The sequence below is a fragment of the Emys orbicularis genome, chromosome 3 (assembly GCF_028017835.1).
Source record: "Emys orbicularis isolate rEmyOrb1 chromosome 3, rEmyOrb1.hap1, whole genome shotgun sequence".
Taxonomy (NCBI): Eukaryota; Metazoa; Chordata; order Testudines; family Emydidae; genus Emys; species Emys orbicularis.
Window position 1 is genome coordinate 62,706,929 of NC_088685.1, and position 15,466 is coordinate 62,722,394.

Below are 15,466 nucleotides of genomic sequence, written 5' to 3' on the forward strand. Positions count from 1 at the left end.
TCATGATTTAAAGACTTCAAGTTACAGACAATTCACCATTTACACTAGTGTAAACCTGCAAGCGACCCATGCTGCAGGGGAAGGTGAAAACCCCCTGGGGTCTCTGCAAATCTCACCAAGGAGAAAATTATTTCCTGACCCCAAATAAAGCGATCAGTTAGACCCTTCCTCTCTTTGTGTTGAAATATTCCTTACCGGGGATCGAGCTGCTGCAATTGATTCCGCGGGGGTCAATTTAGTGGGTCTTAATTGACCGCAGAATGCTCTCTGGTCAACTCCAGTACTCCACCAGAAGGAGAAGAGTAAGGTAAGTCGACGCGAGAGCATCTCCCATCAACGCAGTGCGGTGTAGACACTGCAGTAAGTCGACCTAAACTAAGCGTATCTTAGGTCCACTTGCCCCAGTAGTGTCGACAAGGCCCTAGTGAAGAGCATTCCCAGGTTACTTGTGCATTGTCTTATGGTCAGGGTGCATTTCCAAGCAGCTAAGTTTGTTCTCTCTATGCTAATTAGAAATAATAGTATTTTTAATAATTATAGAATTATCTATCTGGTGCCTCTTTCATGTATAAGGTGTGTGTGTGTGTGTGTGTGTGTGTGTAGATATATATATCTATATATCTATCTACACACACACACACACACACACACACACACATATATATATATATATATATATATATATCTACACACACACACAAAATTATGTTGTTTCCTATGGTTACACTGTTTAATGTACCTCCTGGCACAGTTAAAAAAAAATCAATTGGTTAGCTGCATTCTCCATGTATTTGGATTTAATGTACATATAGGTAATACCAATTGACAAATGTCATTTTAAATGTGTAGTGTGGGAGACTGGCTGATTCAGCTTTTGGCAGTGTTACACAACACCTTTAACTTCTGGGTCACTTATTCAGATATGAACAAGTTTAATAATGATAATTCAGTGGCTTATGTGAAACAAACTGATTACAAATTTCCTAGTGGACAGGGTGCCCACATCTCAAAAACCATCCTTGTCAGTGATCTCAGCAGAAAAGACCCTTGCAGGTATTCTAGCCTATTCACTTTTGAAGCACATTAGCAAGTCAGTTGAAACATGTAGTATTAGCCTATACTGCAGCTGTCCATGCTATATTTATTTAATGGGTAGGAGAACTTCAGTCTCTTGGACTATCAAACTGGTCTCATAGCACTAATGTTTGTTTGTAAACTACAGTAAAACATTGTATCTCTTAAAAGAATTGTACGCATTTTAGTGGGGGGGAAAAGAAACAAAGCAGATGTGTAATTTTTGTTAATGGGATCTTGAACCATGTAAATGTTCTTATAAAACCAATTTTGCTTTAACCATTTCAGGGAAGGATGATATGGAGATGTGTGAACTAAATCTTGAAGAGACTGGCTTAACTCGAAAGCGTGGTGCTGAAATTTTGCCGAGACAGTTTGAAGAGATTTGGGAGCGCTGTGGAGGCATCCAGTATCTTCAAAATGCAATTAAGAGTAGACAAGCTCGCCCTACATATGCAACAGCTATGTTGCAAAGCCTATTAAAATAGTCACTTTGCACATTGATATTAGTTGAGAACTCTTACCATGATATAAAGGGAAGAGTTCCTCTATGCAACAGAGGATTTAAACAGTCTGTAATTGTGTTAGAGATGTTTAATTTAAAGTGAACAGATTTTATTAATCATGGGAGTTTAATTTGTATTTTTGATGTTTAATTTGTGTAGTGAACTCACTAATTCTATGGACCCTGCAGAAGTTTCAGTCAAGTATGTTTGTTGCATTTTCTTTATATGCTGCATCCTTCTCAAAAGCTTCTGTTATAATACTAACACTGTAAAATAACACTATTGTACTTAGGGTACATACTAGGATAAACTCCATTACAACTTCCTTTTTATAAAATCCTCTTCAGAACATGCACAATAGTAACCTTTCAAGGATGGTCTAGTGAAGAGGGTACAATGTATCTTATAACTGGAATTGTGAGGCCTTAGCTTTAACTTCTTCTCCAGAGAAGTTGGAGTGTACAGTACTTCTATATGATCAAAGACATTTTATGTCCTGATCTGAAAGCTGCTCAACATCTGTATGTACTGACTTTTTCAGAAACTTATGGGAAATCTTTAATTTCTTACCTTGTTTCATAGTTTAACTGACATTGTTCTTTTATATGTTTTGAGATGAGCACACATGTATTTGAAGTATTGTGTAATAATGGAGGGACTCAAAGGTTGTACTGCACATTTAGGCTTGCGTTTTTTTTTCTTTTTTTTTTAGGATTTTTTTTTTTTTTTTTAAATACAGATTTCTTGCAAACACCAATTATATTTTTCTGACAAAACTTTGTTAGGAGTCCTTCGATAGTTAAATTACCCAGGTAGTGTAATTTAAATATATGATGCAAAAATTGTCTAAGATATTTCTTTAGATACATTTAAGAGTAAAGGAAAGCATAAGGGAAATGTTTTTTTTTTCCTTTTTTTAAATAGTAGCATAGCTTATTAGAATACAGAGGACTGAATTTCAGAGATCCTTTTTACTTTAATCCATGCACACACATTGTTACTTCTGTTAGATGTCATCAGAGTCTTGCCCAGCAACACATCACTGGAGTGTCTAATTACAGTATGCTACTTCAAATGGCTACATTTTTTGGTCTCCAGTAAAAACAAACTTTTTCCTTCAATCACTCTGATTTCTTTGTACTTAATCTCCCTTCAGGGTTTCTAGCTTTATGTAATAGTGCCCTTGCTTCGCAATGAAAATGCTTGTGTATAGGAATTATCATTTCACACCATGAAAACTGCCTTTTATTTATTTATCCGGGTGTTCCTAATGCTGGCCATATATCAGCAGATTAAAACTTGATATTTATATCTCAGTGCTAGACATTTGAAAAATAGAGATGTAGTTTGATGCCTTCTAATTAAAATGAAATAGGCATCATTTGAAAGCAAAATATTCTCTTTTCCGGCAGTGAAGAACAAAGCTTACATACTTCAGTTTATATATCTATATATGTCTATATAGATAAACTGATTTCCTCTCTGGATCCTAAGGTTGAAATCTTTTTTGAAAACTTTAGTTTCTAAATTCCCTTCATTGTGAATTTAAGAAAAGGTACAGTTCAATAGTGCAGTAAGAAAAAGTGATGAGAACACTTCCTAACTGTCAGAGTAGAGATTGTTTGTGTGCTACAGTCAGTCCGTTATCAGAAATACACTCCATGTTGTAATAAGCGTGAAAATCTTTTAGTAAAGAACTAGTTATTTATTTATGAATCCACTACACAAGTGATTGACAGTGTCTCTGAACTGAATATTAAATATGTCTCGGTGTGTTTTCTTTCAAGGTAAGTATCGCATCGCTCTTAGGTCATGTGGTGGCATTGGTCAGGCTCTCAAAATGCCCTTTCTCTTCCCACACCCAACACTTTATTTAAGCTGTAATTATTGACTGCAGTATGAAAGATGCATGCATAAGGCCCCAATTCAGCAAGTTATTCAGTCACATGCATATATTCAACTACATGAGTTCAGTGGTACTACTTGTGTGGTTGAAGTTAGGCACTTGTTTCAGTACATCGCTGAATTAGGACCAGAATCCCATAGCCTCCAGTCACCAGATTCTTGGAAATCCTAAACATTATAAGAGACTTTGGCATTTAATAGACACATTTAAGGAAGTGTTGAACTGTCTTGGAGCTCAGATGCTCGCCCTCTTCTTTGTCTATCTGAATTTTAGTTATTGCCTAGTTATGTGTAGTCTCATGATCTTATTGGTACATTATAAAGAGTTTTAAAAAATGCAGTGTATTGATTTATTCCTGATATTAACACATTTAAAAGTGTTCTCTTGATGCATACCCATAACTTCCCTCAATAGTAACTATGGTTATACATCGGGAGGAAACTAGCCTTTATTATACAGTATGGCATATTCAGCGTTCTTATGTCAGAGTATATTTGTAAGTCACTCAGATATCATGGCAATGGGTCTGAGATAACCAAGAAATCTTTCTTACTTTAGTCAAAATGGAACTGGTGGCTGGATGTTGTCATATGACACATTTCCCATATCTTTCTATTGCTCTCGGTACTTGCTCTTGTCTTAATTTGAGCCAGAGAAAAATTTCTAAAGTTTAGAATTTCCCAGGTTTGACAGGATAGTATGCATTCCGGTAAAGGTCTCTGCTGGAAGTGGTTGCTGGAAGTGGCTTACTAGTCCTCTGCATTAGCTGATTGCTAGATTAGACACTTGGTTATCTCATTGGTGATAAGGAGTTGCCATATGGAGAATACAGTGTTGGCTAATGCTGCTCCTGATATCTAGCAGTAAGGAGCAATTTGAACTGCTCCGACCTGACACGTCAACAGGAAAATGAATAGAAAACATTGGCTCTTGTTCTGTGTGTTTGAATGATTTAAAAACCAAACCAAACCTGATATCCAGAGTAGCTGGGACTTTTCACATGTAGCATGTTAGTAAATAAAAAGAAATAAACACACATACCAGGCTGTATTCCTGATCACATGACCCAAGAATATGGATCTACCTTTTCTTTCCATTGATGAGATTCTATGTTTCTTTTTGCACTTGCATCCTCTTTTTGTTTTTGTTGTTTAAAAATATTTTTCAAGTAGTTTCCCTAAACTGATCTCTTAATGATGTACTGAAAATTACACAAAATAAATACATCCCATGTTGAAATCTATCTGGTATCTCTTTCTTTTAACCCAATACTTGCAGTTTAAGTGGGAAAAGTTGACCATGTTTAGAAAAATATAAAAAAGGCAGAAAGGCCTTTCTGAAGGAAAAGAAATATTGTAGATGAGTTATTAAGGTCACTTGAGTGTCAGGAAATCAATTAAGGGATGGCCAGGTGAGTTATAGTACTAGCAGAGTTGCCCAGTCCAAGCAATACAGACAGGCTTAGTGTTAAGACCACTCTTTCTTCATGGGAAAGGAAGTTACCTCAGAAGAGGAAATTTCCTTTTATGGTGATGTCAACGAGCGCATAATGTTGAGATTTTGCTGGTGAATTGAGATCCCATTCATTCAGCATTGGGCTGATTACATCCAGAGTGTAGTTTGGAATAAGAGCCCAACATGTTATGCCTGTCAATGGCAGCATCCAAATGCATAGAAGGGTTTGGAGGCCCCTGTAGAGGAAAATAGTTCAGTGGTTTATATGTGCTAAACTCTCCCTGTTTGTCCCTTCCTTCAGAATCATGTGAATGCGTCACAGGAGTTGGTGACTGGATGTGCGGACACAATATTAGGCATTTGGCTCAAAGGTGGATGGTTGTTTCCCCCTGGAAGTTCATTGCTGGGCTGAAGCTCTGAGTTGGCAGGGATGGAGGGGCAGGTGACATGGAGCAGGGCAGGTCATGAGACTTAATGTTTGTATCTGTGGGCACAATATTATGTGTTGGCAGGGCCGGCTTCAGGCACCAGCTTAACAAGCAGGTGCTTGGGGCGGCCAAGGGAGAGGGGCGGCACCTGCGGCAATTCGGGGGCGGCAGGTCCCTCACTCCCTCTAGGAGCGAAGGACCTGCCGCTGAACTGCCGCCGCCGATCGTGGCTTTTTTTTTTTTTTCCCCCAATTGCCGCCGCCGATCGTGGTCGCGGCTTTTTTTTTTTTTTTTGCTTGGGGCGGCAGAAATGCTGGAGCCGGCCCTGTGTGTTGGGACTATAGGGAGGCAGTCCGTTCCCCTGGAGGTCCATAGCTTGGCCTCAGTGGCGAGGCAAGGTGAATCTGAGTTGGCGTTGCAGAAGGGATGTGCTGTGGGACCAGCTGATGCCTGTTTTACATTCTTTGGCAGTCCGGAAACAGTCACCTGAAATGATTATAGTTCATTAGTTGAGTAGGGATTTTGTAAGCAGGTGATGTGATCATCAGGGCACAGAGATATTTAGGGAAAATCCAGATTCAGGGGGTGATGCTGACTGGTCTGAAATGCTGGGTTGACAAGGCCAGAAGGTGTCTCTCTCATCAGGAATGGAGAAGATCCATAATTACCCACCCAAAACTATTGTATTTGGTACCTTATTATTCAGGGACAATGAGGTACACCTTCCTGAGCAGGGAGCAGATATATTGTTGGCTGTTACAGAGGAAATTGTTAACTATCTGGGAACCCAGCTGGGGCTGGTGCCTCCTTGTGGCATGTGTCCAATGCAAGGATTTGTTCCACAGGGGATAAGCTGGAAGTGGATTTAGAGAAAGGCATTTCCTAAAGCAGCTGGGGAATGGGCTTCGGGCTCCTGATATCTGGCACAGCAAAAACACCCTTTGTCCAGCCCCTTCACTCTGGTACAAAGGATTGGAGAAGGGGTCCCAACAATGGGCTGGGACCAGCTGTGGAAGAGTGGGGGGCTGATGGCAGCCCTCCATCAGGTGAGAGCGATTAAGGAAGGACTCATGATCTGCACTGTACAAATTACCTAGGAACTAGCCAGCAATGAGACAAGTTATTAAAGTTGCGGCCTAATTAAACCACATTCCTTGCAAACTGTCTGTCTTCCCGCATGTCTGGGACAAGGGTGAAGTGATGTTAAGCATCCCTTTGGATTTAAATGGCTACCCTATTTCAACTCTAGATTCTACTTGCCTGACACACAGTTTTTATCATTTTTATTTCCAAATTAATTTAAGACCCAAACATCAAATTAGGATGTAATTATGATAATGAGATTAAATACTGATTGAATCTCCTACACAATTGTCAAGTAAACAGTTTTATTATATTTTATTGAAATACACTTGCTGGATGTAAACCTTTTGTATTTGGTAATTAATATTTTATAGTGATAAATACAGTCATGAGCAATCATTTCATTATTCAAATACACATTTAAGAATGTCTTCTTTATTGCCTGACTAATGAAGAGTTGATATGAATTGAAATATACTAAATACATTGAAAAAAACAGACTATTTTGTGCATTCTTAAGTGATATGATCAGCAGTTACAGCTAACATTTGTTGGAAGATATCTTTCAATGCCCACTGAAAAATATTTTAAATGAGGTTCTACTCTGAGATGTGACTTGGTAAAATAGCATCATGGGTTCCCTGTTTATTGTCTCAATGATTTCCTACACAAAATACTCAGTTTATAAGTCATAAAGATGTTATGTCAGCCCTGCAAATTCAACCTGGGATTTAAAATGGGTTCTTTTACCTTGCACATGAGCACCAGTAACACAGATTCTGCATGGCAAATTATGGTTTGCACAGATGTAACTAAGTGGAACTTTGTCATCTACTCTGTTGACACTGCACAAGATAACACAGAATAAAGCTCCTCACTCTTTGCTCTGCTGGCTCTCCAGCACTAACAGTTTAAAAAGTAAACACTTAATTTTTGTCACTAAAATAGCAGATAATACTCTGAATACACACAAGCTTCAGATCTCAATAAAGAGGTACCATGTTGCTATAGTACACTGTACTGAGTAGAACCGCACTTGTAAGTTTTTAATTACAGTTTTTGTTGTACAATAAATGGTAAACAATGATGCAGCATAGACAGACTCATGAATAGGACAAGTAACATCAATATTTGAATCTGGATTATGAAACAATTAAGCACAGATGGGTAATAAGTGTATGGCTGCCCATTGCTTGTAGAGATGCCTTCTGCAGAAACTTAATGGTAACCATTAGGAGAGATTTGTGTGTATACGGAATATATATTATTTGTGTGGGTATTTATGTGCATATATATACACTCTATTTGCTACCATACAGTAATCATAAACACAAATATCTTATGTACATTGTAAAATTTACAGAATGTTTCTTTATGCCTGGAAAGCCTACTTTCAGGAAAACTGCAATCATTTTGCTCCATCCAAAAGTGTGAAATCTCAGAGTGAGAGACCGTTTCACCATGAATTAAACAATTAAATATGTAAAGTTTTATTGGGGGTTGGGGTCAGACAATAATTATTTAATGACAGTAGATGTTGAGATTAACAAGTTAAAGCTTTATAACTGTTAAAATGCAAATTGTCAACATCGCATGTCAAAATATAAAAAGCAGGGCTGTTGATTAATCGCAGTTAACTCACGCAATTAAATAAAAAAAATTAATCATGATTAAAAAAATTAATCATGATTAATCGCAGTTTTAATCGCACTGTTAAACAACAGAATACCAATTGAATTTTATTAAATATTTTTGGATGTTTTTCTACATTTTCAAATATATTTATTTCAGTGACAACACAGAATACAAAGTGTACAGTGCTCACTTTATATTATTTTTATTACAAATATTTGCACTGTAAAAATGATAAACGAAATTGCATTGTTCAGTTCACCTCATAGTGAGTACTGTACTGCAAGTACTGTAGTGCAATCTCTTTATCGTGAAAATGCAACTTACAAATGTAGAATTTTTTTGTTGCATAATTGCACTCAAAAACAAAACAGTGCAAAACTTTAGCGCCTACAAGTCCACTCAGTCCTACTTCTTGTTCAGCCAATCGCTAAGACAAACATATTTGTTTACATTTACAGGAGATACTGCTGTCCATTTCTTATTTACAGTGTCACCAGAAAGTGAGAATAGGCATTCACATGGGACTTTTGTAGCTGGCATTGCAAGGTATTTACGTGCTAGATATGCTAAAAAACATTCCTATGCCCATTCATGCTTTGGCCACCATTCCAGAGGACATGCTTCCATGCTGATGACGCTCGTTAAAAAAATAATGCATTAATTAAATTTGTGACTGAACTCCTTGGGGGAGAATTGTATGTCTCTGGCTCTGTTTTACCCACATTCTGCCATATATTTCATGTTATAGTAGTCTCGAATGATGACTCAGCACATGTTCGTTTTAGAACACTTTCACTGCAGATCTGACAAAACACAAAGAAGGTACCAATGTGAGATTTCTAAAGATAGCTACAGCACTCGACCCAAGGTTTAAGAATCTGAAGTGCTGTCCAAAATCTGAGAGGGATGAGGTGTGGAGCATGCTTTCAGAAATCTTAAAAGTGCAACACTCCAATGCAGAACCTACAGAACCCGAACCCCCAAAAAAGAAAATCAACCTTCTGCTGGTGGCATCTGACTCAGACAATGAAAATGAACATGCGTCGGTCCACATTGCTTTGGATTGTTATCAAGCAGAACCTGTCATCAGCATGGATGCATGTCCTCTGGAATGGTGGATGAAGCATGAAGAGACATATGAATCTTTAGCGCATCTGGCATGTAAATAATTCGCGACACTGGCTACAACAGTACCATGAGAACGCCTGTTCTCACTTTCAGGTGACATTGTGAACATGAAGCGGGCAGCATTATCACTTGCAAATGTAAACAAACTTGTTTGAACGATTGGCTGAACAAGAAATAGGACTGAATGGACTTGTAGGCTCTAAAGTTTTACATTGTTTTATTTTTGAATGCAGTTATTTTTTGTACATAATTCTACATTTTTAAGTTCAACTTTCATGATAAAGAGATTGCACTACAGTACTTGTATTAGGTGAATTGAAAAATACTATTCTGTTTTTACAGTGCAAATATTTGTAATCAAAAATAAATAAAGTGAGCACTGTACACTTTGTATTCTGTGTTGTAATTGAAATCAATATATTTGAAAATGTAGAAAACATCCAAAAATATTTAAGTAAATGGTATTCTATTATTGTTTAACAGTGCGATTAATTGCGATTAATTTTTTTTAATCGCTTGACAGCTCTAATAAAAAGTAAATATACTTAAATGCTAAGTTCTCAAGCAGCATTTTTGTATATTACCTGTCTGTAAATGTTGATTATTATTGATGGAAATATTTTCTCTCGGTGTGTGTACAGTGAAATTGACGTTTACTGATGTTTACTGATAAAAATCTAATGTTTCCACATCTATTTATAAAAGCAGGTTGGAACTGCACGAATACAAGTGTTCTTTCTACTGGGTTCTCATACTGCTCGTGGAATGTAACACCAGCAAGATATCTGCTTGCATCACTTATCTTTGAAATAACTAATTAAAATCTTTAAGCACTATATTTTAACACTGAACACTTAATAAATGCATTTTAACACTGTATTCATGATGAATTTTTAGACTGTTACACTGAGCAAAGTGGCTGCAGCTTTCCATTAACAAAACAGTGACTTTCACTTGATGTGTGCTTCAGTTTCAACACAAAATTGTAAGACTTTCTGTCATCCCCAAATTTGCCCATATACATAGTTTAGCCTGAACTCCAGTCTTGAATAATGCAGAACTTGTTTCTGAATACCTGTAAGAAAAAAATCTTGTAAGAAACATTTTAAAAAGTTTTTACAGAAGTCCTTTAATAAAGTGTTCTCAAATTGAAATAAATTGAATATGTTTTACTAAACCACTGTAATCAGGCAGGCAAAGTTTCTCTAAAATCATATTGGGTATTTTCCAAGTTGTTTCAAATAGAATTTTGTAGTCCCCTACTTGCAGCTATTTAGTTGTGCATAGATGTAATGCTATAGCAGTCATGATGTTGTTGTGCTTAGCTTTATGGGGTTTTTATATAAAATCTCAGTGAAAGGGTGCATGAATAGTATGTTCATTTGAATAGTATATTCCTGATTATTAAACAATGAATGAAATACAGTATTCTGAAGAAGTAGTCACATATGAAATATTTATGGATCCATAAATACAATAGCTCTGGCAGCTGAAATAAAGCATTCTCCTTCATGACTTTGCCTGTCTATAGTCTCAGTGTAAAGGCAGCTTATCTTACAAACTCACAGAACAATTTCCAAACCTCAGAACTATCATTCTGGAATTAAGGGTATAGCCCTTCTCATTCCACCTCCCTCTCCAAAATGTCTCTTCATGGTCCCTCAGTTCTCCTTCCACCAACCTTAGTAGTAATGGAATCCTACCTGTGTGGTGATCTGGCTTTCTTAGATAGACTTATTTCTATTGCTGTACTTTTGTACTTTTTAAAAAAAAAATCCTATGAATATTTCAATAATTCTGTTACTCTTGAGACCACTTGTCTAATATAGCAGATGTGGAGCAGAAAAGAAATTGTGGCATTCCTCCTTCTCCTCAAAATTGTGTAATTCCAACCAACATCCCTGGTGATTGGGTGAAGGGTGTTATGCTGTTTTTTCCCCAGGGTCAGATGAGAAAGGAACTATACATTGAGACGTGTATGATGGGGGAGCCCTTCGGGACCTTCAGTCCCAAACAGCTGTTTCGTGGGAAGAGCCTGTGTCCACATAAGGCAGATCCAGCGCCAAATGACTTGAAATCCAAGAAATCATCCTCAGATCCACCTAAGGAGGATCCCATATGCTTCAGTTCTAGTACTTCTAAATTATTTTATTTGAGGTCTTTGGGTCCATCTCCTTTGAATGGGACATTTATAGTGATGCCTCGGGACTCCAGGAGAGCATTATCCTGTTCTTAACAGAATCTTGCAAACCTATAATAAATGCGCTCAAAGGCGGGGTCTGAAATAGGGTTTTGTCTAAAACTGTTACAATTGATTACTTCCTGCACTTTTTGCAAGGCTGCAAATGTGCCTTCTGCAAGGTTGCGTAAGTTTTGTTTGCAAACCGAACTTTGTACTCAATCCAGATAAGACCCTTTCTTCTTAAGGAGATCAAATATTTAGATTTATTGGTGGACGGTGTCAGTCAATGCCTGGAAAGGGATGCCCTTCTCACCTCTGATGCTATTCACAGCGGTAGACATTGATATTCAAATCTGGGTTGTGGCGGTCCATTTCAGTCAACTGAAAATGTATGGGCTTTGAAAGTCAAGCAAACTTAGACTCCAGACAAACCTCTTGTAGCTGTGAGTAATGTGCTGCTGCTTCAAACACTCCTTCTGCTGATCAGAAGGCAGGCATCACTGATTCTGACAAGCAATGCTGTGATAATATATTATTTAAAGATTCAGGAAGGAGCTTTATCTCCCCTATTACATACTTCCATAGAAATGGTGCATTTTGAAAGAGATGTTTTCTTCAGCTCTACACCTGGCAGGAGTGAAAAGCAACTTAGTAGATGGCTTAGGTTGCAAAAAATCAGATCAACTTTGGATAGTTTCCTAAGGACTGTTGTATGTTTGACTTTTGACATATGGGGGTCATCTAGGTTTGGTCTTGCTTGCCTGAAGTCACAACATGAAATGGTCTGCTTGAGCGCAGGCATGAACCCAAATTCAGTGTCAGATATGCTTCTTTTGCAGAGAGGAGCAAGACTCACATATAGCTTTCCCTTTTTCCTTCCATTACGGAATATTTTGAGGGAGAAAGGACAGAGTCCGTGTGATCCTGATCACCCTAGCACAGGCTGTGGTTTACAGATTGGTTAGCCCTGTCCAAGGTTAACTTGTTTTTGATCTTGAGCACGGATCTTTTATTTCAGAATAAGGGCCTGGTTCGTCATAGTCATAAATCCTTTCGTTTGACCACTTGATTTCTGGGTTACGAGCAGGGTTTTTCTGAGCAGTCATATCCTTGCTTTTGGAATCACAGATACCTTTCACTTGGTAATCATATGACTACATGTGAAAGCAATTTTCAAGCTTATGTAGAGACTAAAGGAGTTGTTGCAACTTCTTCACTATATACTGGATTTTCACGTACCCTTTTATGAACTCTGAATTATCTTTGACTATGGCTAAGGTGTACTGAACAGCCTTTACTTCTACCATCTCTATCTACCACACACCTGTTTGAAGGAGTTGGGTCTTTTTTCAAGCCTTGGTAAAATGATTTCTTAAGGATCTGGGCTGGGATTGTCAGAGACCAAAGAGCGTTTAGGCATGCAAATCCTACTGAAAGTCAAGAAGATTTGGATGTCTAACTTCCGTAGTATCCTTTGAAAACCCCAGCCCATATGAATATGTATTCTCCAGATGGTAAAAATGAGCTTTTGCACTGCCCATTCATTTAGCTTTGTTAGGTCCCACTAAAGTTCCACAGCTGCTACTTCGATACTAACACAAATAATTTTGTGTCCTCTGCACATTTTGCCTCCTCCCTCTGCAGCACCTTTTCCAACTCACTAACAAATACAATAAGCATCAGTCCTAGCATGGAATCTTGGGGCACTACACTGTGAACTTTAGCCATAGTGAAAATTGGCCAAGTATTCCTATTGTTGTTTTAGCCAGTTCGTAAACTGAGACAGTACTTCAGCTCTCACCCCATGACTATCTAGCTGTCTTAATCTTGAGAGGAATTTTGTCAATGTATTTTTGATGGTTCAAATAAAATGGTAACCATGTCTCCTTTACCCACTGTCATACTCAAAGGATTCTAATAGATTAGAGGGGCATGGTTTTCTTTTGGAGAAGTTGTTAGTTTATTTCTATAATACCATGTGTTTTAAGATTTCAACCTGTTCACCTGGTATGGAAGTAAAGCTTACTGGTCTATCATTCCTATAAACGCCCCCCCCCCCCCAAGCACCTCTTTTAAAGACAGGTACAATATACACAACTTTTTAGTTCTCAACTATAGTAGCTGATTTAAGAGTAGACTTATTTTTGTTAGCAGCTGAGCTCAGCCACTTCATTGTCCAGTTCCTCAGAATATTTGAGTGTATACAGTCCAGCCCTGGTGACCTTTATTTTATCAGTGTGTTCTAGCACCTCCTCTATAACAGTGCCTCATCTTTATTACTTGAAGAGAATAAGCCTGAGGTAGGTATCTCCCCAACATCCTCTGCGTGGCGAAGACCAGTGAAAAGAAATCATTTAGTTTCTCTGCTCCTCTTACCCTGGTAATCCAGTAAATTAATCTATTCTTTTGCAGGCTATGATTCAGAGAAATTACAATAGTGGAATATTTTGAAGGAACAAACCAACATAACTTCAGTGACAATTAGTTTGGCTTGGTGCCAGGCAAATCAACAATGGGTGCTATCTTTTCATGAAGAATGCTTGTGGAAAAATATAGGAAAAAAGAGGAAATCCCTGCATGTAGTATTCATCAATATTGAGAAGACTTCTCTCAGAACATGGTCATATAAGCTATCTGTTGCTGTATGAGAATGAAACAGATACCTGAAGGCACATACGAGGGTGCTGCTACCATACTTAGACCATGTGGAGAAACTGAACAGCTTCTAGTAAGAGCTGGAGTACATCAAGGTTTGGCACTAAACCTCTTTTTGTTCATATCGGTGCTCGATGCATTAGAGGGGTATCTTGATACCTTGAAGACAACAAGACTGTAAATCTAGAGGGACCAGCCACCAACAAAGATACAGAAGTTCAAGTACCTAGGTTTGATAACGCAAGATAATGTTGAACTCAACGATGAACTTAACAAGCAGAACAGGAAAGGCCTGGACTAAATGGAGAGAAGTGAGCGGAGTGATCTATGCTAGGAAAATGCCTATCAAACTGAAAAGTAAGACCTACAAGATAGTAATTAGGCCTGCATTTTTGAATGGCTCAAAATGCTAGACACTGAGGAAGAGACAGGAGCAGATCTTGAATACAGTGGAAATGAAAATGGTAAGATGGATGCTTGGAATTACAACGATAGGCCACGTTTGAACAAATGAATTAGGGAAGTGTGAAGCTGGTACTATTTACAGGGAAACTGAAGGAATCCAGGCTTAGCTGGCTTGGGCATGTGAAAAGAAGATTGGTAGAATATACAGGAAACAGGGCATTAAACTTAGAAGTGAAGGGTAAGAGAGGGGTTGGAAGACCCAAAACTGGATGGATGGATGGATATCATACAAAAGGATCTGATTAGCTGTAGAGTTTCTGAGGAACTGCTTCAAGACAGACTGGGATGGAAAAGAAGGACTCAGAGCCAACCCCATGTAGATGGGACTAAGGCTAGAGAAAGAAGGAAGACATAGCTTGACAGTACAGAGAGAACTTCTCAGCTCAATCGAGTTTCTACCCTTCCTAGTTAGATCTTGTTGTTACATATAAGCAAGAGATTCTGTACTCCAAGTCACACATTTTAAAGTCTAGATACACACAAAGTAAAATACAGTGTAGTGTTCAAACTCAAATTTAGCAGCCTTTTGTATGAAGGTCTTGTGCCTAATTTAAGTAATCTCAGCTCCTTACATTGCACTAATAAGTGAAAGTATATGACTACTATTCCTATTAACATTCGTTCTTTTGTTTGTTACAATTTTAGTGTCTTTTAGAGACTACTGCATTTGAAAGCTGGCATACAAAATGGCACAGTATTGCATAAAAGCACTTCAAAATAGAATGTAGCTAACTTATCAAGCTCCCAAAGGAAAAGTCATTTTCAACAAAAAAGTACATGTTCTTTTCAGCTTCAAAAGGAATATGAAACTAGTACATAGAGAGGTTTCTTGGTCACATCTACAAATGGTAAACTTGAGAATAAACATTAAATGGTACACTTTTCTTGAAAATGGAGTCACAAACCTTTATCTTATCTGGCTGATGCTGGAACTCCATAATTTCAGACA

The 15,466-nt window shown here is 37.9% G+C and overlaps 1 protein-coding gene across 6 annotated transcripts in view; it reads left to right on the forward strand.

Moving 5' to 3' along the window:
• Positions 1 to 1,562, forward strand: part of MYO6 (myosin VI) — a 130,499-nt gene extending 128,937 nt beyond the window's left edge. For all 6 annotated transcript variants that reach the window (XM_065400855.1, XM_065400856.1, XM_065400857.1 and 3 more), the window contains one exon: positions 1,363 to 1,562. In XM_065400855.1, the coding sequence (XP_065256927.1) occupies positions 1,363 to 1,562 (200 nt within the window). The remainder of the gene's footprint in view (positions 1 to 1,362) is intronic.
• The last annotated feature ends 13,904 nt before the right edge of the window (positions 1,563 to 15,466 follow it).